This window comes from Erpetoichthys calabaricus, chromosome 5, assembly GCF_900747795.2.
Source record: "Erpetoichthys calabaricus chromosome 5, fErpCal1.3, whole genome shotgun sequence".
Lineage (NCBI taxonomy): Eukaryota > Metazoa > Chordata > Cladistia > Polypteriformes > Polypteridae > Erpetoichthys > Erpetoichthys calabaricus.
In genome coordinates this window covers 242,299,075-242,321,203 of record NC_041398.2, presented here as the reverse complement: position 1 = coordinate 242,321,203, position 22,129 = coordinate 242,299,075, and the positions used below count along the sequence as shown (strand labels likewise).

General features: G+C 44.7%; 1 protein-coding gene across 6 annotated transcripts in view; it reads right to left on the bottom strand.

Annotated features, from left to right (window-relative positions):
• The window catches only part of nr3c2 (nuclear receptor subfamily 3, group C, member 2), a 281,622-nt gene that overhangs the window by 221,385 nt on the left and 38,108 nt on the right, over positions 1 to 22,129 (bottom strand). For all 6 annotated transcript variants that reach the window (XM_051928121.1, XM_051928120.1, XM_051928119.1 and 3 more), the window contains exon 2: positions 14,020 to 15,684. In XM_051928121.1, the coding sequence (XP_051784081.1) occupies positions 14,020 to 15,665 (1,646 nt within the window). In that variant the 5' untranslated portion in view covers positions 15,666 to 15,684. The remainder of the gene's footprint in view (positions 1 to 14,019; positions 15,685 to 22,129) is intronic.

The following is a 22,129-nucleotide window of genomic DNA, read 5'->3' as shown; positions in this document are numbered from 1 at the left end:
GCACAGATCTGGGGAAGGTTACAGAAAAATTTCTGCTGCTTTGAAGGTCCCAATGAGCACAGTGGCCTCCATAATCCGTAAGTGGAAGAAGTTTGAAACCACCAGGACTCTTCCTAGAGCTGGCCGGCCATCTAAACTGAGCAATCGGGGGAGAAGGGCCTTAGTCAGGGAGGTGACCAAGAACCCGATGGTCACTCTGTCAGAGCTCCAGAGGTCCTCTGTGGAAAAAGGAGAACCTTCCAGAGGGACAACCATCTCTGCAGCAATCCACCAATCAGGCCTGTATGGTAGAGTGGCCAGACGGAAGCCACTCCTTAGTAAAAGGCACATGGCAGCCTGCCTGGAGTTTGCCAAAAGGCACCTGAAGGACTCTCAGACCATGAGTAAGAAAATTCTCTGGTCTGATGAGACAAAGACTGAACTCCTTGGTGTGAATGCCAGGCATCACGTTTGGAGGAAACCAGGCACTGCTCATCACCAGGCCAATACCATCCCTACAGTGAAGCATAGTGGTAGTAGCATCATGCTGTGGAGATGTTTTTCAGCGGCAGGAACTGGGAGACTAGTCAAGATAAAGGGAAAGATGACTGCAGCAATGTACAGAGACATCCTGGATGAAAACCTGCTCCAGAGCACTCTTGACCTCAGACTGGGCTGACGGTTCATCTTTTCAGCAGGACAACGACCCTAAGCACACAGCCAAGATATCAAAGGAGTGGCTTCAGGACAACTCTGTGAATGTCCTTGAGTGGCCCAGCCAGAGCCCAGACTTGAATCCGATTGAACATCTCTGGAGAGATCTTAAAATGGCTGTGCACCGACGCTTCCCATCCAACCTGATGGAGCTTGAGAGGTGCTGCAAAGAGGAATGGGCCAAACTGGCCAAGGATAGGTGTGCCAAGCTTGTGGCATCATATTCAAAATGACTTGAGGCTGGAATTGCTGCCAAAGGGGCATCGACAAAGTATCGAGCAAAGGCTGTGAATACTTTTGGACATGGGATTTCTCAGTTTTTTTATTTTTAATAAATTTGTAAAAACCTCAAGTGAACTTTTTTTCACGTTGTCATTATGGGGTGTTGTGTGCAGAATTCTGAGGGAAAAAATGAATTTAATCCATTTTGGAATAAGGCTGTAACATAAAATGTGGAAAAAGTGATGCGCTGTGAATACTTTCTGGATGCACTGTAGATAGATAGATAGATAGATAGATAGATAGATAGAGATAGATAGATAGATAGATAGATAGATATGAAAGGCACTATATAATAGATGGATATGAAAGGCACTATATGATAGATAGCGATATGAAAGGCACTATATGATAGATAGATAGATAGATAGATAGATAGATAGATAGATAGATAGATAGATAGATAGATAGATAGGAAAGGCACTATATAATAGATAGATATGAAAGGCACTATCTATCTATAATAAGCATAGACAGATGTGTAAGTCACCCAGACAGACAGATGTATGCAGTTGTCTTTATTAATCTTTGGATGTCTAGATATGCAGGACGCTATAAATGACCTCCTTACAACTAACACACCACCGAGGCCCGCTGAGCATGCTGGGATGTGAATCGCGACTTGGTCTCTGACAGCTCCCCCTTGTGGTCTACCTTTTTTTTTTGGGGTGTCCTGTGAGGCGCCTTATTAAGGTACACTTTGCTTAGAGTGCCCTATAAAATATAAATTCATCTCCTCAGTGCAGGTTTCAGTAAACTGTTCTGTGTTGTTTTGCGTCTTTGTCTCCACCGCCGTGTGTGTTCCTGGCTTTCTGTAAAGGTAGACCACCTCTCCGCAGCGTGGGCTGTAACCCAGTCTGATTATTTTACATTACTTCTGGCTGCGTTTCTTTATCCATTATAGCTTCAAACAGAGACTGCCTGATTTAATTTCCACTTGCACGCAGCTCCTACGCGTGCCGCACTCGATATTCCAAATAAAAGTGCACATTAAAGTTGTAAAGTGTATATTATTAATGTGTCAAATATCACCGATTTGTTGCGTGCGTCTAATTGTTCCACGCTGATGTAAATCTTCTCTACTCCACTGTTAAAATGTCACTTTCAATCCTCAAATTATTCCTATTATCTCTCCATTTACCAAAAGCTGCCTGTTCCAGCCCAGAGTTGCAGGGAGCTGGAGCCATTGGCAGCGGCACTGGACACAGAGCAGGACGGGGTGTCTAGCCCATTGCTGATTATTTAACATAATTGTAAGATCATGGGGTCTTTATATTGTCACGTGAATGTGCTCGTCACCTCTCTCTGGTGCTAAAAGTGGGCGCCACATTACTGTTGTCCTCTTAGTCACAGTCACTGTTAACACACAACATCTCCGCTACCTCGCACTGACCTTCACAGCAGACCAGAGTTCCCTTTATATATAAAATCCACAATAAAATTTTTCTTACACTCAAAAAGAAAAAAAATGGCGTATACTGTACACAAATAGAATATCGGATTTATAAAACCGTGCGTATCCCACGTGCCACCCAAGTTCCGTTTTAAATCTCAAATCAAATTAAAACTCTGCACAGGCTTTCAGCCACTCCCCGTCACCGCCTGTCAGTAATCATATGCGGCGTGGGAACGCCTTTCATGAATATTCACACTCTAATTACCATATAAATGTGTCCATTTTCCCGAGTGACCCCTTTACTGCAAATCACGGAAGAGCATAGGGGGAAAAAAAAAAAAAAAAAAGAGGGGCAGAAAACAAAACGTCTGAATGAGGAAGCACAGAATCACTAGCACGTCCTCTTTGCTGGTTTCTGTGTGGCACCGCATGGCATGGATTGACACAAGCTGCATGCACTGAACTGTGAGGTAGTAAGTAGAGCCTTAATTAAACTTAAAAAACATAAAATCATTTTGCCAAGTAAATATTGCAAGGTTGCAGTACCCGTCTCTTTACGTTCAAAGTGCGACATCCAAATGTCTTCAGATTGCCAAAGCATTGACGACCTGAGGCCGTCCGTGTCTCTGCACTATGCCATGCCGTACTCCACTCGCCAGTACAGCGTGGCAAACCTTTGGGGGCTTTCCGGCAGTGTGCCACCCGACGAATCCAAACTAATGAATTGATTGTAATGGACTAGAAGTTGTAACACGCGTTAAAAAGCAAAGCCAAAAATGCCCACCAGAGGGAGAAAAAAATGCAGCGTGATGGGACGGCAGGGCCTCGTACCCTTACCGGATAGTGGGGGGCTGGCTGGGTGGTCTTTTGGCATTGGAACCCCCTGCAGATTTTTTTTTTTCCAGCTTAACTGGAGTTTTTTTGTTTATTCTGCCCCCCTCACCCCCCGCCATCTAACCTGATCACCAAACTCATCTTTATAGCGTCTTACACCATGACATTGTACAGAAGGATGCCACTCCTATACTTAATATTTATCGTTTTTTAAAGACTGTATAGATTTGTTTTTTCTTTCTTTGTTATTTATTCTTTGATATTATTTCTTAATTGCATTTGTAAAGCACTTTGAGCTCCATTGTTTGTATGTAAATGTGCTATAGAAACAATTTCTATTGTTGTAGTGCTTGAATTTGGCTCACTGCCTCCCTACAGCACTTACTCCACCAACACACTGGATGGCAGCATTCCTGTACCTGCAGGGCATGATGGGACTTGTGGTCCCGTGGGGCAGTCCTGCTGGGATCAATGGATGCGGACGGGTGGAGCTGCTGAGGAAGGGGGTGTCCCGGAAGCATTCCTGGGTCCGGCATAAAAAGGGGGCCGCCTCTGTCCAACTGGGTAGTCAGAGTTGGGAGGAGGTGGATGAGACATGGGGGGGGGGGGGGGGGGGGGGGGGATTGGTTGTTGTGCTGCCTACAAAGGAGGGGAAACTGAAATCCTGTGAAAGTGTCGTGTGAAATAAACCACCTTTTATTTGAACCAAGAACTGTGTTGTGAAGTTTCTGTTTGCATGTTTGGGCTGCTGCAATGCCCCCTACAGGCCAAACCTGCCAAAAACGCCGAGTAGACATAAAAAGACCTTGTAGAATCTTTATAAAATGCTCTTCACTAACAATGCGGCTCCATGGAGGATTAGCCCCAAACAATAAGACAATCCCAGAAAAAAAATATTGAACCTCAAGCACAGTCGAAAAAACAGAATGAAACATCAAAAATCCCAGCAGATTGAACTCACAAATGGCACGAGAGCCGCCCACTCCTAAGCGCATTGGAAACCAACTGTGGGAGACCCTCCAGGATTTATAGGCAGAGGGTGGTTCCTGGCGGTGATTGGCAGCTGGCCCCACCTCTTGGGGGACCAACCACAACATACATGGAGCATCACCAAGGCAACAAATCATAAACATGATCAATCTCTCTCTCTATATATAAAATCCAACGTCTGTCTGTCTGTCTGAAATACTTCACGGATTTCTTTTTTTCTGGAATTTGCGGTTGATTTTCCGACTTCTCTCATCACGCGAAGTATCACAGTTCGCTTGTGGTAACGATTTATTTGCGCGAATCCGAGAGAGATTTTGTGGGCCTTTGGGGGAGTGGGCATAGCCCTCCTCACTCACGCTCCAGCCTAACGTCCTCTTAGTTAGCGAACGAGATAACTACTTAACTGATTTAGATGGGGGGTTTTTTCTAGAATTTTCTTGAACATTCCGGTTGATTTTGCGACTTCTCTCATCGCGCTAAGAAACATAATCTGAGAGAGAGGATGCGGGCCGAGGGGAGGGGGAAGCGGGACGTCGGGTGAGGCCCTCCTCATTCACGTGACAGCCTCCATTCGAATCTGTCTACTTGTCGCCACGTGTTGGAGCGCACTTTGCCTGCGCTTAGCTAGCGATACCCGTTTATTTATTGATTTTTAGTTTGTCGTGTTTCACTACTACTCGGGTGGAGCCGTGGGGGGACGGTTAGTAGCAAATAAATATAAATAAAATTAATACATGCAAAAGAATTAAAAAAATGAACCACAACGAAAGAAAACGTAATTCTGGACCCCAGTCAGAGGAGGAATCTGGTTGAGATTTTAACACCAATGGACCGTTCCATCACTGACCATTCATGCTTTTCATGATATCTCATCAAGGTGCCCCAATTCTTTTATATTTCTATTTCTTACTGAGGTCAATTGCGCTGATCACATTAGGAAAATCAGGAATCGCTGCAAATTGCCTTAGGATCTCTGCTTGCCCACCCTGACGTTATTGGACGTATCTGGGTAGCACCTTAATTATGCCATCCCACACAGATCACATGACACGACTCAGGGATGACCATGTGATTCCTGACCGGTCAGCCAGTTCACACTGGAAAGCACCCGTTGCTAAATAAACCTGTAATGGAGTAGGGATCACGTGATTTCGGTGTGATGGTCTCTGTCACGTGGGCTCCAATTCCGCACACAACTCTAGCAAGCCAGTCATTGTCGTGAGGTAAAAATAAATGAAAATCGTGACCCCTGAAAACTCACTTTAGCCCGTCACAGTATGTCTTTATTTGTAACTTCGACAAAGCAATGTAATCGCTTAGCTAGCAATACCCGTTTGTTTATTGATTTTTAAAGTTTGTCGTGTTTCACTACTACTCGGGTAGAGCCGTAGGGGGACGGCTAGTAGCAAATAAATATAAATAAAATACATGCAAAAGAATTAAAAAAATGAACCACAACGAAATAAAACGTAATTCTGGACCCCAGTCAGGGGAGGAATCCTGGTTGAGATTTTAACACCAATGGACCGTTCCATCACTGACCATTCATGCTTTTCATGATATCTCCTCCTTTGTGGTGTACCCACTATCACCTGAAAGAAATTTGTCCGTGTTGTACTAAACATCCTAACTGACATCCTATTAATTACGCTAACTTGACACATGGCATGACCCCGGTGCCCCACGCTGCCATCTGATTATTAAAATGAAGGAATTGCGGTTTGAGCCATGCAACAGCGTGAGCCACACACACTTGAGCATCTCATATTAGTTGTATATGAATTGAATGAAAGTGCATCCCGTTAACCAAACTCATTCTGTGATGGCGTCTCCACTAATTGTAATTCCACCCTGTGCCAAGGGTTGGCTAACACTCCCCTCCTTTCTCTCCGCAGTCCCAGTGATGTCACTTCCGGGTCACCGTTTCCTGGCTGCACCTCGTCCGGTCTGGCTTCTTCTTAAGGGGCAGAGCCGCCATCTTGGGGTCAAGTTATCGTCTGACACCAAGTCTGGAAAGACCTCTAACATTTGTTTGCATTTTCTTCCATCAATTATACGGGCTTTGTCATCGAGGTGCCCCAGTTCTTTTATATTTCTATTTCTTACAGAGGTCAATTGCGCTGATCACATTAGGAAAATCAGGAATCGCTGCAAATTGCCTTAGGATCTCTGCTTGCCCACCCTGACGTTATTGGACATATCTGGGTAGCACCTTAATTATGCCATCCCACATAGATCACATGACACCTCACCACGGTCACACTTCCCTCGTACATATCCTGTACAACTCTTACGTACTTCTCTGCCACTCCCGACTTCCTCATACAGCACCTCTCCAGGCACCCTGTCATATGCTTTCTCCAGGTCCACAAAGACACAATGCAACTCCTTCTGGCCTTCTCTATACTTCTGTTATATAATATATTATATATATGTTATCAATAATACATTATTTAAAGCTGTAACTTAACTCCTGCTTGTCTCTTACTCCATGTACCATGTAATTGCCTGAGGTTATAATTGTAGAAGGGAAGGTGGAGAGAACTTATAAAGTACAATACCTTAGAAACAGTGCTGCCAAGTCTATGGGATTGGTGGCATTCTGACAAAGGCTACACATTAATTAATAAAGAACTCTACCAAGACAAAACACGTACTCTCACAGGAACATCTTCTTCATCCACCATGACACCACGTTCAGGGTGCTTCCACTTGTCACGTACAGGGTGCTTCCACTCGCCATGACAGGTCACTGTAGAAGTTCACGCACGTAAGTGTATTCCGTTCACAAACGCTGGCACAACATTCCTATGTCTACCTCCTGTTTCTCGTTACTTCTTAATCAGCCCACGTAGTTCACATTGGAATGTAACTGATGCATCGCTCAAGTATGCAGTGAAACGAATTTCGCTGTTCACTTCATCGACTTGTCGCCTGGAGTCACGAAAATGCCAACACCCAAAAGAGTCTGCCTAAACCTTGAGGATGTTCGAAACCTTAAGCCAATTTCTCTCTCCAATATCCCGTTTTCATAAATCTCGACCTTTACGTAAGAAATGGCTTTCTCGTCTTTCCGATCGGTCCCAGGTGAAGAGAGAACTACTGAAACTCGGGCAAGGGCAAAGTGGCCGGACCTGATAGTGTTAAGGTAGAGGAAGAGAATCAACTGTTTGAAGTTTGTCAGCGTATCTTCAGTCGGCATCTGATCCCATGAAGGGTTCTAGCTGTGCGGAAAACATCTTGTGTGGGCTCAGACCCCCAGAGTCTTTATTAATATTTTTATTTTATTAATTTTCATTGTAATCATTCCATACAAACAGATCAATTTATAAACCAACAAATTTGAAAGCAATTCAAACCCCACCCCTGAGAAGGAGAGCTTAGCTAAAGGAAAATTTCTTTAAGCTTTTTAATAAGGCAACATTAGACAAAAGAAGGGGAGAAGTAAATATCTATATAAATAAGAGATGGAGAAGGGATTTTAATGCAATAAAAGTTATTTCTCTTATTCTAAAATAATATTGATTAAATCCTGCCATGTTTTGAAAAAATTTTGTACAGATCCTCTAACTGAAAATTTGATTTTTTCCAATTTCAAATAATATAAAACATCGGTTTCCCACTGACAAGACCCCCAGAGTCTTAAATGACCATTGACCACAGGCTCGGACTCTGACGCGTGACAAACAATTTGGAAAGGGCTAATGTTGGCTCACTTGCGACCCCTGGTCAGAACAGCACATGGACTCTCAGTAGTTTTTGCTTACCAGGACCACATAAAGGGTGGACAATGCTGTCGCCATCCTGCTGAACCATCGTACCTCTGGAGAAAGTGGGCACTTAGACTTCACTAATGTATTCAACACCATGCAGCCCAAACTACTGGGAGAGAAGCTCCAGGTCAATGAGGGTCCATACTGCCACTGGTGTCCTGGATAATGGACTACCTAGGTGGTAGACCACAAATCTGGGGGGGCTTAAGGACTGTGCATTGGACATGGTCGTGAGTGGCACAAGGGCTCCTCCACAGAGAATTGTGCCGCCTCCATTCTGGTTTACCCTGCATGGCCCAAACTTCGGTTGCAACACCCAATTCATGCCATTTGCAGAAACGCTCTGATGTCTTAAGCCATCATTTGGGGGACAGAGTTGAGGACACTAGAGAAGGGCTTTGTTGAGCCACCTGTGCACCTCAACATCAGTCGGACAAAGGAGACAATCGCAGACTTCAGGAGGTAAGAGTCCTAATTGCATCCAAATTGCATTATTTTTCATAAACTCTTACTTTTTGCATTACAGGGTGACACAGGGCTATCAGATCAGAAACAGCAACCAGCCATGGCCATGATGCCAGTCCTTCACTGGGCACTCTCACTCATACCTGGTCAGTTAATCTAACAACATACCTTTTGGGATATTGGAGAAAAAGTTCTCATGAACACAGGGTGCACGTGCCAACTCTACATTAGAAGGACTCAAAACATGGCCTATACGTCCGCAGGGCTAGCCGCCATGCCATGCTAGTATGTCACCTGCTTTCATTTATGCCAATCAGAAATGTATATACTGTAATATCTTTCATTTTTCATTACAGGGTGATGTGGTGGAACGGGAGATTCGCATCATGGATATGCAGCCGACAGACATGTAGCAGCTGCGTGATGCCATCAATGTCAGTATGGACCAAACTCCCTGAGGAATGTTTCAATCGCCCTGTTGAATCAACGCCTTGAAGAATTACGGCAGTTCTGATGGCAAAAGGGGGTCCAACCGGGTACTAGCAGGGTGTACCTAATAAAGTGGCCGGTGAGGGCACACAGGTTATTAGATACTTTAAGACTTCTTCTCAAACAAGAATTACAAGTTTGTTTCTGGAAAGCATGGCTGACAGGCACTTTATACAGCACTGATTTAGGAAATCCACCAAGTCCATCACTATAATACTGAAGTCTACCCCAGCAGCATACTAACCCTCAACAGGGTGCCATGCCAGTCCACAGGAGGGCACACTTTCTCATACCAAACCCAGCACACTTGCGGAATTCCGAAAGAAGAGATAACACGGTAAATGACTTGCACAAAGCATGAGGACATGGACTCTCCACCATAGGGTGGAGGATTTGAACCGAATACTCCAAAGTTGTAAGGGGGTACGCCGCCCACCTTCCGTAATGATGCTTTTGACTAGAGATTAACATTTCTCCTAAATCTAGCCATCCATTTTCTATTAAATCCAGTTTAATACCAAGGGGCAACACAACCCTCCTAACAGCAGTGGACTTTAACTGCATGTGCCACCAGTTCACCATGGCACACTCACTCATCCTTTCCAATTCAGTGCCACACATCAACCTGGCCTGCGCATCTCTTGAGATGTAGGAGGAAGGCCACATTTCGTGAACAAAAGCTGGTATGGATAAAAAGGGAACTGACCAGGCGTGGAGTGGAACTCAGCCACGTGGCAACGCCACTATGCCACCCTCTTTTAAACCTCCACTATCCATCCATTTTCTACCGCTTATCTGGGTCCATGTCACCTTTGGGGTCAGCTCTCTAAACAAAGAAGCCCAGATATGCCAATTTGAGTTAGAGAGGGTGGCGGGGAAAAGGGACATCTGGGCAAAAGTTCGCTAATTTCCCGTTATAGGGAGCAAATGCCTCGCTCAGTAGCTTCAATTGCAAGACAAGAACCAAACCTGGACATGGCATCGGCCCGTTACTGGGCACATTCACTTTTCCTAACAGCATGTCTGTGGGATCGGAGAGGAAACTGGCACAACTAGAGGAAACACAAATGAACAAAGGAAGCACATAGTAACTGCCTTGGCAGCAACTAAAACCCGAAACTTGACCACAGCCTGTAATTCATGAAATGAGCCAACATGCCAGTGTGATGCCAGTTTTCATTTTTGGCAATCCGGGATTAAAGAATGTTAAAATTTCTACATTGCATGGTTATACAGAGACAGTGTGAATCTTGGTAGCACCAAGGGCACAAAGCAGCAACCAACTATGGGCATGGTGCCACTCAACCACTGCACACACTCCCTCATACCATGTTAGTTAGCTCAACAGCATGACTTGGGAATGAGGGAGGAAACTGGCACACTTTGAAGAAACTACTCTGACAAACAACCAAACCACCAAACACACCCTGAGGCAAGTCACGCTGAGAAGTGTCAGAAAACTGGCACACTTGGGAAAAAACATAACAGAAACACAGGAAGAACATGCCAGCTCTATGATGCCAATCACCTGTAATCTGTGAGGCCATCCACCATGCCAGTATGTGGCACACTTTCTTTAATGGCAAATGCAGATTAACATAACCTCCATTCATTTTTGGATCCCTGCATTTGGCATTGTGAGGTTATAGGGTTAGAGTGCATCAGTAACATCAGGTGCAAAATGGGAAGGTATCTCGGGCACGGTGCCAGTCCATCACTAGACATAATCAGGCCAGTTAACCTAATGGCTTGCATACCTGAATGAAACTTACAGTATAGCAAGACTGTGCCAGCTCTCTGCACTGGCATCCAACTAAACCAGAAATCTGGCTATGCTCTGCAATATGTGAAGCTCTCCACCGTGTCAGCATGCTGCCCACTTTCTTCTACGGCAATCATGGGTTAACGTAACATTTATCAATTTTTAGATCCCTATATTTGGCATTACAGGGTTACAGAGAGGCAGCGCATCAAGAGCATCAGGTGCAAAATGGGAACCAATCTTGGGCATGGCACCAGTCCATCACTAGACACACTCACTCATACCAGGTCAGTTAACATAATGGCACGTATTTAAAATGTAACAGAAAAGCTGGCATATTTGAAAGTCATTTAGAATATGCTTGTTCTACACGGGAATAAAACAGAAATATGACTATGGTCTGCAGTCTGTGAGACTGGCTACCATGCCAGCATGTCACAACGCTTTCATTTATAAATTCATGTAACAGTCATTATTTTTCATAAATTCCATTTTTTTATTACAGGGTAATACAAGTCTATCAGATCCAAAATAGCAATCTGCCATGGACATGGTGCCAGTCCTTCACTGGGCACTCTCTCATACCAGGTCAGTTAACCTAACGAATTATTTTTGGAATACTGGAGAAAACTCTTATGAACAAAGTTTGAAGGTGCCAACTCTAGGACCATGGCCTACACATCTGCAGGCTAGCCGCCATGCCAGTATGTCACTCAGAATTCATTTAGCATCCAGGATTTTTCATTACAGGGTGAAACAGGGCTATCAGATCGGAAACAGCAACCAGCCATGCTGCCAGTCTTTCACTGGGCACTCTCACTCATACCTGACCAGTTAATCTAACAGCATACCTTTGGAATACTTGAGAAAACTCGTATGAACAAAGGGTGAAGGTGCCAACTCTAGGACCATGGCCTACACATCTGCAGGCTAGCCGCCATGCCAGTATATCACTCGCCTTCATTTATGGCAGTCAGAAGTCATATACTACTGTATAATATCCTTTATTTTTCATAAACTCTTTTTTCATTACTGGGTGACACAGGGCTATCAGATACAAAAATAGCAACCAACCACGGACATGGTGCCAGGCAAGTGGGCACCCTCACTTATACCTGATCAGTTAACCTAACTGCTTATCTTTGGAATACTGGAGAAAACTCCTATGAACAAAAGATGTATGTGCCAACTATACAGTGGCAGGACTCGAAGTGTGGCCTATACATTTGGAGGCTAGTCACTATGCCATGACAGTATGTCACTTGCTTGCATTTACGCCAATCAGAATTCATATAACACCCGTTATTTTTCATAAACTCTACTTTTTTCATTACAGGTTGAAACAGGGCTATCAGATCAGAAATAGCCACCAGCCATGGACATGGTGCCAGTCCGTCACTGGGCGCTCTTACTCATACCTGGTCAGTTAATCTAACAACATACCTTTGGGAAACTGGAGAAAGCTCTCATGAAAACAGGGTGAATGTGCCAACTCTACAGTGGCAGGACTCAAAACACGGCCTATACTTCTGCAGGCTAGTCACCATGCCATGCTAGTATGTCACCCGCTTTCATTTATAGCAATCAGAATTTATATACTGTAACATCCTTTATTTTTCATAAACTCTACTTTTTTCATTATAGGGCGATACTGGCTGTCAGATCCAAAGCAGCAACCAGCCGTGGACATGGTGCCAGTCCATCACTGGGCACACTCACTCTTACTTGGTCAGTTAACCTAATGAATTTTGGAATACTGGAGAAAACTCGTATGAACAAAGGGTGAATGTGCCAACTCTAGGACCATGTCCACCATGCCAATAGGTCACTCACCTTCATTTATGGCAGTCAGAAGTCATATCCTGTAATATCCTTTATTTTTCATAAACTCTTCTTTTTCATTACTGGGTGACACAGGGATATCAGATACAAAAATAGCATCCAGCCATGGACATGGTGCCAGTCCTTCACTGGGCACTCTCACTTATACCTGATCAGTTAACCTAATTGCTTATCTTTGGAATACTGGAGAAAACTCATATGAACAAAAGGGTGAATGTGCCAACTCTACAGTGGCAGGACTCACAGCGCGGCCTATACATCTGCTGGCTGGCCATCATGCCAGTATGTCACTTGCTTTCATTTATGACAATTAGAATTCATATAACACCCTTTATTTTTCATAAACTCAACTTTTTTCATTACAGGTTGAAACAGGGCTATCAGATCAGAAACAGCAACCACCCATGGACATGGTGTGCCAGGCCTTCACTGGGCACTCTCATTCATACCTGGTCACTTATCCTAATGAATTATTTTTGGAATACTGGACTATACATCTGCAGGCTAACCGCCATGCCAATCAGTCATTCGCTGCCATTTATGCCAGTCAGAAGTCATATACTGTAATATCCTTTATTTTTTCATAAACTCTCCTTTTTCATTACAGGGTGACACAGAGCTATCAGAAACAAAAACAGCAACCAGTCATGGACATGGTGCCAGTCCTTCACTGGGCACTCTCACTCATACCTGACCAGTTAATCTAACAACATACTTTGGAATACTCGAGAAAACTTCTATGAACAAAGGGTGAATGTGCCAACTCTAGGACCATGGCCTACACATCTGCAGGCTAGTTGCTATGCCAGTATGTCACCCACTTTCACTTATGGCAATCAGAACTCATATACTGTAATATCCTTTATTTTTCACAACAGGGTGATACAGGCTATCAGATCCAAAACAGCAACCAGCCGTGGACATGGTGCCAGTTCTTCACTGGGCATACTCAGTCATACCATTTCAGTTAACTTAATATCTTTGGGATATTGGAGAAAGCTTACAAGAATAAAGGGTGAATGTACCAACTCTACAGTGGGGAGTAACTGGACCAGGAACCAGCTAGCCACCATGCCATTTTGCCACCCACTTTATGACTGTTTATTTCTGAACTCTTGAGAGTCACAAGGTTACCAACTACCTCAGGATAAGAACCATCCATGGGTGATGCCTATCCACCACATGGCTCACTGCTTTTGGAATGTGGAAGTACAGTAAATCAACATGGAAACTCTCATAGAGACTGGCATCAGGGCACACGCCAAGCATCACAAGTAACCATTGTGCCACTGTTCTGCCCATTTTCACATAAATGCTTCATTGAGAAATATTTGGGAAAAAATTGGAGCACATAACATTATGGAATAGTGAATCTAGTCCAGAGGTCAAGAATTCCGTCCCATATACAGGTGGGGGTGAACACTTTTGCAAGATGCCGTATATTGAACTCGGTTTGCAGGCACAAATGGCGATAAATGAGAGAAAGTTCAACTCACCTGCTTTCCGGAAGGCATCTTTGTGCAGAGTAGATGTCCCCCCGTGACAGATGCGAGCTTTCCAGTAAAGATTCCCGGGATTTCCAAGAATCCATTAACGTGGTGACCGGAGAAATTAAATTCAAGAGGTGGCTGGGTGGATTGCAGACATCGGGCAGCGACAGAGGCAGACCCTCCTGCATCCCCGTCGGGTAATAATACGAAAGTTCATTGGAATTAATGCCCACTATCGCCGAGGCGTGTATGGCGTGACCGTCCCCATAATACGCGTCGTTGACCACTTCCTGCTTAATCCTTTTCGACAGGCTGCTGTCGGAAAACGCGTCCTCCTCAAAACTACCGTTGGGCGTCGGGGGTCCCAAGATCTTGGACAGGCTGTACTCGTCCGCCCTTTCCCTCAAGGATAAGAAGGTGGGTTCGGAAACGGGAAAGGGGTTGGGAGGCTCCTGCTCGTCGTATCTCGAGTTTTGACAGGACGACTCGTTGCTGGATTCGCATTTGACGTCGACGGCAAACAGGGCGCTGAGGCTGTCCATCTTGTTGGGGTTTCCGTGTGCCACGATGGCAAAGCTGGTGGCGGGTTCGTTTTTGATCATCTTCAACATGCACATCTGCTCCATCCTGCAGGTCTCCAGTTCTCCCTCCGATTTCTCGATTTTCAGGAGCTTGAACTCCTTTAAGTCCTGCTGCTCCCTGTCTCGTGCGCCGTCCAGCTCGTTGTGAAACACGTCTTGTCCTTGAGAGGGGCTGCACATGGGAAAGTCACTGCCGAAATACAGGGGGCTAGAGACGGAAATGTTTGTAGTGCAAGAAGAAGGGCTGGACATGGAGGATCTCATATTGTTAATGTGCTTGCCGGGACTGGAGACACAAGATCTGGGGTTGAGCGGTCCGGAGACTGGAGAGGTGCTGCACAGACTCTGGGGGCTGGAGATGGGCGACCTCATGCCACTAAGTGGGCTAGAAAGGGGAGAGCCGGTGTTGCAGGCGCTCGTTGGGCTGCAGGAGTTCTGGCGATGAACATTCCCGAGATTCACATTCACAAAGTTTGGGTTGACGGGCCCGGTGGCGGAGCACTGGCTGGTAAAAACTGGACCAGAAAAAGTGCTCATTGGACTGGAATCCGATGTGCCACCCGGGTCTGTCGTGTGGCCGACGGGGCACTCCAAGGAGCTACTAGGAGGCACGGTAGGTGTGGAGTAAAGAGCGGAGACGTGCTGAGACCCTCCGGGGGTCACTGCCGGGCTCGATGACGGCTCCAGATTAGAGTCCCTCCTCAGACGTGGTTCTTCGGGGGTCTTTTCCGTATCTTGTGCAAAACTATAGTCAATGTCTCTGGCCGAGTTCATGTACAAGTCCATAGACTCGGCCACGGCGGTAGACAGCTCCTTAGAGGTGGCGTCCATCTTACCGCTCGGTTCATCATCCGGTGTCAGGAAACGAGTCTGGTAGACCGGCCCCTGGTTTTCAACTTGCTTGAAGTCACTGGGTGGAAGGGGGGCACAGCCGGCGGTCAGAATCTCCTTCAGGGTCTCATCTTTCTCCCGATCCAGTGAGGCACGGTACTCCTGCGAGTCGAGTGCTTTGCTCCAGTTTCTGTCTTCACCCCTGTCTTCACAGAAACCTTGGCGCATTTCGGCCTCCATAGTTTGCTCATTGATACACCTGGAGAACGAAAACACAAAAGTAGACATTTTAGAAGTTTATTGTTGGGTCCGGTAGTGCTCCTCACCCAGCACAGGCAGATTTTTAACATTTACTGAGCAGACTAATGAACTGCACACACTGGCGGCATCTCAAGGGGCTAACTACAGACCAGGGAGGTCCTCTCCTCTCCTGTCTGTCTGAAAAGTGAAGTCTGGGACTGTGAAGGCCCAAAGTGTCGAGAATGACCCAAGTGTTGGTCTTCACAAAGTTTGCTGCTTCAGTGTTTTTAGATCTTTTTGTCAGAGGTTTCAATGGACTTATCCTGCTCAGTAGTCATTGTGAAGGCTAGCAGAATGTCAGGATATATAGCGCCTTGATGTGTTTGAGGACAAGTCACAGGAGGTTCTGCTCAAGCTTTATAACACACTGGTGAGGCCTCATCTGGAGTCCTGGGTGCAGTTTTGGTCTCCATAAGGACATAACAGCACTAGAGAAGGTCCAGAGAGACTACAGGGGATGAGTTATGAGGAAAAATTAAAAGAGCTGAGCCTTTAGAGTTTAAGGAAAAGAAAATGTAATGTCAGTAAGTGTAAAGTATTACACACAGGAAGTAAAAATGTGAGGTTTGAATACACAATGAGAGGTCTGAAAATCGAGAGGCCACCTTATGAGAAGGATTTAGGAGTCATAGAGGACTTGACACTATCAACTGTCACTATCAGACTACCTTTAAGAAAGCAAACAGACTGTCGGGTTATATAGCACCTTGATGTGTGGAGTACAAGTCACAGGAGGTTCTGCTCAAGCTTTAGAACACACTGGTGAGGCTTCATCTGGAGTCCTGTGTGCAGTTTTGATCTCCAAAAACACATAACAGCGCTGGAGAAAGTCCAGAGAAGAGCAACTTGGCTGATTCAGGGCTACAGGGGGTGACTTATGAGGAAAAATTAAAAGAGCTGAGCCTTTACAGTTTAAGAAAAAGAAGATTAAGAGGAGACCTGAGTGAAGTGTTCAAGGCACAGTTGGAAACTGTGAAAATTTCACACAAACATTAAGAAGGTTTTCTTCACACAGAGAACCACCGACATGTGGAGTAAGTGACCAAGTAGTGGGGTGGACAGGAGGACTTTAGGGACCTTCAGAAATGAACTTGATGCTTTTTTCACAGTTTAGTAAACAGGACTGGTGAGCTTTATAACACACTGGTGAGGCCTCATCTGGAGTCCTGTGTGCAGTTTTGGTCACCAGGATACAAAAAGGACATAGCAGCACAAGAGAAAGTCCAGCGAATAGCAACTCTGCTGATTCAGGGCTACAGGGGATGAGTTATGAGGGAAGATTAAAAGAGCTGAGCCTTTACATTTTGTTCTGCTTAAACTGTAATGCCTGGAAATGTAAATTATTACACACAGGAAATAAAAATGTGAGGTTTGAATACACAATGGGACGTCTGAAAATCGAGAGTCCACTTTATGAGAAGGAGTTAGGAGTCATGGTAGACTTGACACTATCAACTACCAGGCAGTGTTCAGATACCATTAAGAAGGCTAACAGGTTATATAGCGCCTTGATGTGTGGAGTACAAGTCACAGGAGGTTCTGCTCAAGCTTTATAACACGCTGGTGAGGCCTCATCTGGAGTCCTGGGTGCAGTTTTGGTCTCCAGTCAACAAAACGGACATAACAGCATTAGAGAAGGTCTAGAGAAGAACAACTCAGCTGATTCAGGGCTACAGGGGATGAGTTATAAGGAAAGATTAAAAGAGCTGAGCCTTTACAGTTTAACCAAAAGATAAAAAGTAATACAAATTGGAAGTAAAAATGTCAGGTTTGAATATACAATGGGAGGTCTGAAAATCGAAAGTCCACCTCATGAGAAGGAGTTAGGAGTCAGAGGACTTGACGCTATTAACTGTCACTATCAGACTGCCATTAAGAAGGCTAACAGACTGTCAGGTTATATAGCGCCTTGATGTGTGGAGTACAAGTCACAGGACTGCTCAAGCTTTATAACACACTGGTGAGGCCTCATCTGGAGTACGGTGGGCAGTTTTGGTCTCCAAAAAGACATAACAGCACTAGAGAAGGTCCAGAGAAGAACGACCCAGCTGATTCAGGGCCAACCAACCCCCCCCCCCCCCCCCGGCAAGCGCTAGACAGCAGCCACTTCACGTCCCTGCTGCTCACGTATGTGGATTTCACTTTCACCAAACAACAAATCTTTTAATTCTCGTGGATATGCCTCTTCATTGGGAAGAAACATTTTTTTTTTCCTCGATGGCAACACGAATTAGACGATCCACAAGTCTCCGACTTAAACTTTAAATCCGAACAATATATTCAATCTCTTTTCACTGTTCCGTTATTTCACCGAGTAATAATTTCCATGTGTTTGCGCTAATGCGATCTTTATTATCAGTTTTTTGAGACTTTCGAATTTCAGTATTTCCATTATCTCTAACCCGCTCTGCGTGTGTATCGCACCAACGTTATTGAATTCTTTATGACGTTCTACTTTGTCATCTACTCTTTGTCTTTTATTTCCAGCCCTGGGTGCAGTTAAATTTCTTTTAACAAAGTCTCGTCTCGCAGGACTTGAAGTATCTCTCTAAAAAAGTCTTGTCTCGTCTCGTCCCAGGATTTTTTTATTATAATAGAGAGATTTGCAAATCTTTCTGAAAGCATGTTGTCATTAAGGGATATTGAGTGTAGATGGATGGGCAAAAATGGAAAAATGTCTCTAATGATGTGTCTGGATACTTTCTGAATAATCCGGTGAGTTTCACAGAAAATTGTAATTCTTCACTGGACTGTACTTTTTAGCTGCATCTGTAGGGGGTTGGGAATAAGTATTTGATCCCCTGCTGAATTTGTAAGTTTGTTCACTTACGAGTTAAATGAACCGTCTGTAATCTTTATGGTAGTTTAATTTTAATGGAGAGAGAGACAGAATATCAACCAGAAAAAATACATTACATCAAAGTTAGAAATTGATTTGCGGGTCATTGAGGGAAAGAAGGATTTGATCTCCTACAACACAGACAGAATTCTGGATCCCTCAGACTGGTTGGTTGATTGTAATCACACAACCAATTAAACAATCAATCAATCAGCTACCGTATATACTCACGTTTAAGTTCTCCCACGGATAACGTCAGGACTTGATTTTACCGTATAATTTCTGGTATTTTATAATGTCAGTCATATAAGTTGAATGCAGAAAACTCCCGCTATTGGTCCAATGGATTACAATACAGTGCATCTGGAAAGTATTGACCACGCATCACTTTTTCCACATTTTGTTATGTTACAGCCTTATTCCAAAATGGATTAAATTCATTTTTTTCCTCAGAATTCTGCACACAACACCCCATAATGACAATGTGAAAAAAGTTTACTTGAGGTTTTTCCAAATTTATTAAAAATAAAACAACTGAGAAAGCACATGTACATAAGTATTCACAGCCTTTGCCGTGAAGCTCAAAATTGAGCTCAGGTGCATCCTGTTTCCCCTGATCATCCTTGAGATGTTTCTGCAGCTTCATTGGAGTCCACCTGTGGTAAATTCAGTTGACTGGACATGATTTGGAAAGGCACACACCTGTCTATATAAGGTCACACAGTTGACAGTTCATGTCAGAGCACAAACCAAGCATGAAGTCAAAGGAATTGTCTGTAGACCTCCGAGACAGGATTGTCTCGAGACACAAATCTGGGGAAGATTACAGAAAAATTTCTGCTGCTTTGAAGGTCCCAATGAGCACAGTGGCCTCCATTATCTGTAAGTGGAAGAAGTTCTAAACCACCAGGACTCTTCCTAGAGCTGGCCGGCCATCTAAACTGAGCGATCGAGGGAGAAGGGCCTTAGTCAGGGATGTGACCAAGAACCCAATGGTCACTCTATCAGGGCTCCAGAGGTCCTCTGTGGAGAGAGGAGAACCTTCCAGAAGGACAACCATCTCTGCAGCAATCCACCAATCAGGCCTGTATGGCAGAGTGGCCAGACGGAAGCCACTCCTTAGTAAAAGGCACATGGCAGCCCGCCTGGAGTTTGCCAAAAGGCACCTGAAGGACTCTCAGACCATGAGAAAGAAAATTCTCTGGTCTGATGAGACAAAGATTGAACTCTTTGGTGTGAATGCCAGGCGTCACGTTTGGAGGAAACCAGGCATCACTCATCACCAGGCCAATACCATCCCTACAGTGAAGCATGGTGGTGGCAGCATCATGCTGTGGGGGATGTTTTTCAGCGGCAGGGTCTGGGAGACTAGTCAAGATAAAGGGAAAGATGACTGCAGCAATGTACAGAGACATCCTGGATGAAAACCTGCTCCAGAGCGCTCTTGACCTCAGACTGGGGTGACGGTTCATCTTTCAGCAGGACAACGACCCTAAGCACACAGCCAAGATATCAAAGGAGTGGCTTCAGGACAACTCTGTGAATGTCCTTGAGTGGCCCAGCCAGAGCCCAGACTTGAATCCCATTGAACATCTCTGGAGAGATCTTAAAATGGCTGTGCACCGACGCTTCCCATCCAACCTGATGGAGCTTGAGAGGTGCTGCAAAGAGGAATGGGCCAAACTGGCCAAGGATAGGTGTGCCAAGCTTGTGGCATCATATTCAAAAAGACTTGAGGCTGGAATTGCTGCCAAAGGGGCATCGACAAAGTATTGAGCAAAGGCTGTGAATACTTATGGACATGGGATTTCTCAGTTGTTTTATTTTTAATAAAATTTGCAAAAATCTCAAGTAAACTTTTTTCATGTTGTCATTATGGGGTGTTGTGTGTAGAATTCTGAGGAAAAAAATGAATTTAATCCATTTTGGAATAAGGCTGTAACATAACAAAATGTGGAAAAAGTGATGAAGCGCTGTGAATACTTTCTGGAAGCACTGTATGCTAACACCCACCTGAGAGTCACCACGGAGCACACGGCCTTTATTTCTATGTATTGTGCCTACGTGACCACACGGTAATACCCGCACTTTTCCGAAGCGACGTTTGCACTGATTTGTGTTTTCGTATCTCACACTCTCATACACCTTTATCGTAAGAGTATCCCTTATCTACGATGGAGCGTTCAATCAGAAGAAAATATGAACTGGTTTGAAATGAAAAGTCGCTAAAGTGGTGAAAGAAATCTGTAACTGCGCTGCTGCTGCAACAAAATTCGATGTGTCTGAGGAACTGGTGTGAGATTGGAGGAGACAAGAAGATGCTAAAACAAATATAAGGGTCGCATTTTTGAACGGGCATACAAGTTGGATCTGATTTTATGATTGATTTTTCAGGTTGAGACCCACGAGTATATACAGTACTGCTGACCTCAATTTGTGATGTGTATGAAGCCCACCAGTCTACAGAATCAGTTTCTTCCATTCCAGCCTCTCCACCACCATGAGCTGTCAAAGGACATCAGGGACGAGACTTGCACAAGGCTGGAATGGGCTACAAGACCACCAGTAAGAAGCTTGGTGAGAAGGTGACAACTGTTGGTGTGATTATTCGGAAATGGGATGACCATCAATTGACTTCGGTCTGGAGCTCCATGCCTCATGGGGTGGGGATGATCATGAGAAGAGAAAGGTGAGGGATCAGCCCAGAACTACACGGCAGGAGCTTGTTAATGACCTGAAGGCGGTTGGGACCACCACAGTCACCAAGAACACCAAACTACACCATAATGGATTGAAATCATGCAGCGCTCACCCCCCTGCTCAATTAGGCACGTGTGCTGTACAAGCCCGTCTCAAGTTTATTGGTGAACATCTAAACGATTCACAGAAGGCTTGGGGGAAAAGTGCTGTGGTCAAATGAAACCAAAATTATGAGCTCTTTGGTGTCAACTCGACCCGCCGTGTTAGGAGAAAGAGAAATGCTGAGTATGACACCACAGTCAAGCATGGAGGTGGGCACATTACACTTTGGGGCTGTTTTTCTGCTAAGGGTAGAGGGCGACTTCACCTCATTGAAGGGCCAATGGACGGCGGCCATGTAAGGTAAAATCTTAAGATGAGAACCTCCTTCCTTCAGCCAGAACAATGAAGATGGGTCGTGGATGGATCTTCCAGTATGACAATGACCCCAAAACAGATCGGCAAGGCAACAAAGGGGTGGCTAAAGAAGAAGCACATTAAAGTCATGGAGTGGCCTTCTAGTGAGTCTCCAGACCTCAATCCTACAGAAAATCTGAGGAAGCTTTGAGTTACCAAGCTTCTGTGTACAGGAGCGCTTTATACACATCACGAGTTGAGATCAGGAGCATCCGGAATTGATTGATTGATTAATTGATTGTAATCTCTAGGTTGTAGGGGATCAAATCCTTATCTCCCTCAATGACATGCAAATCAATTGAGAACTTTTATGTAATTCTGGATTTTTCGGTTGATATTCTGTCTCCCGCCATTAAAATGAAACTACCATACAAATTAGAGACGGCTCATTTCTGTATAAGTGAGCAAA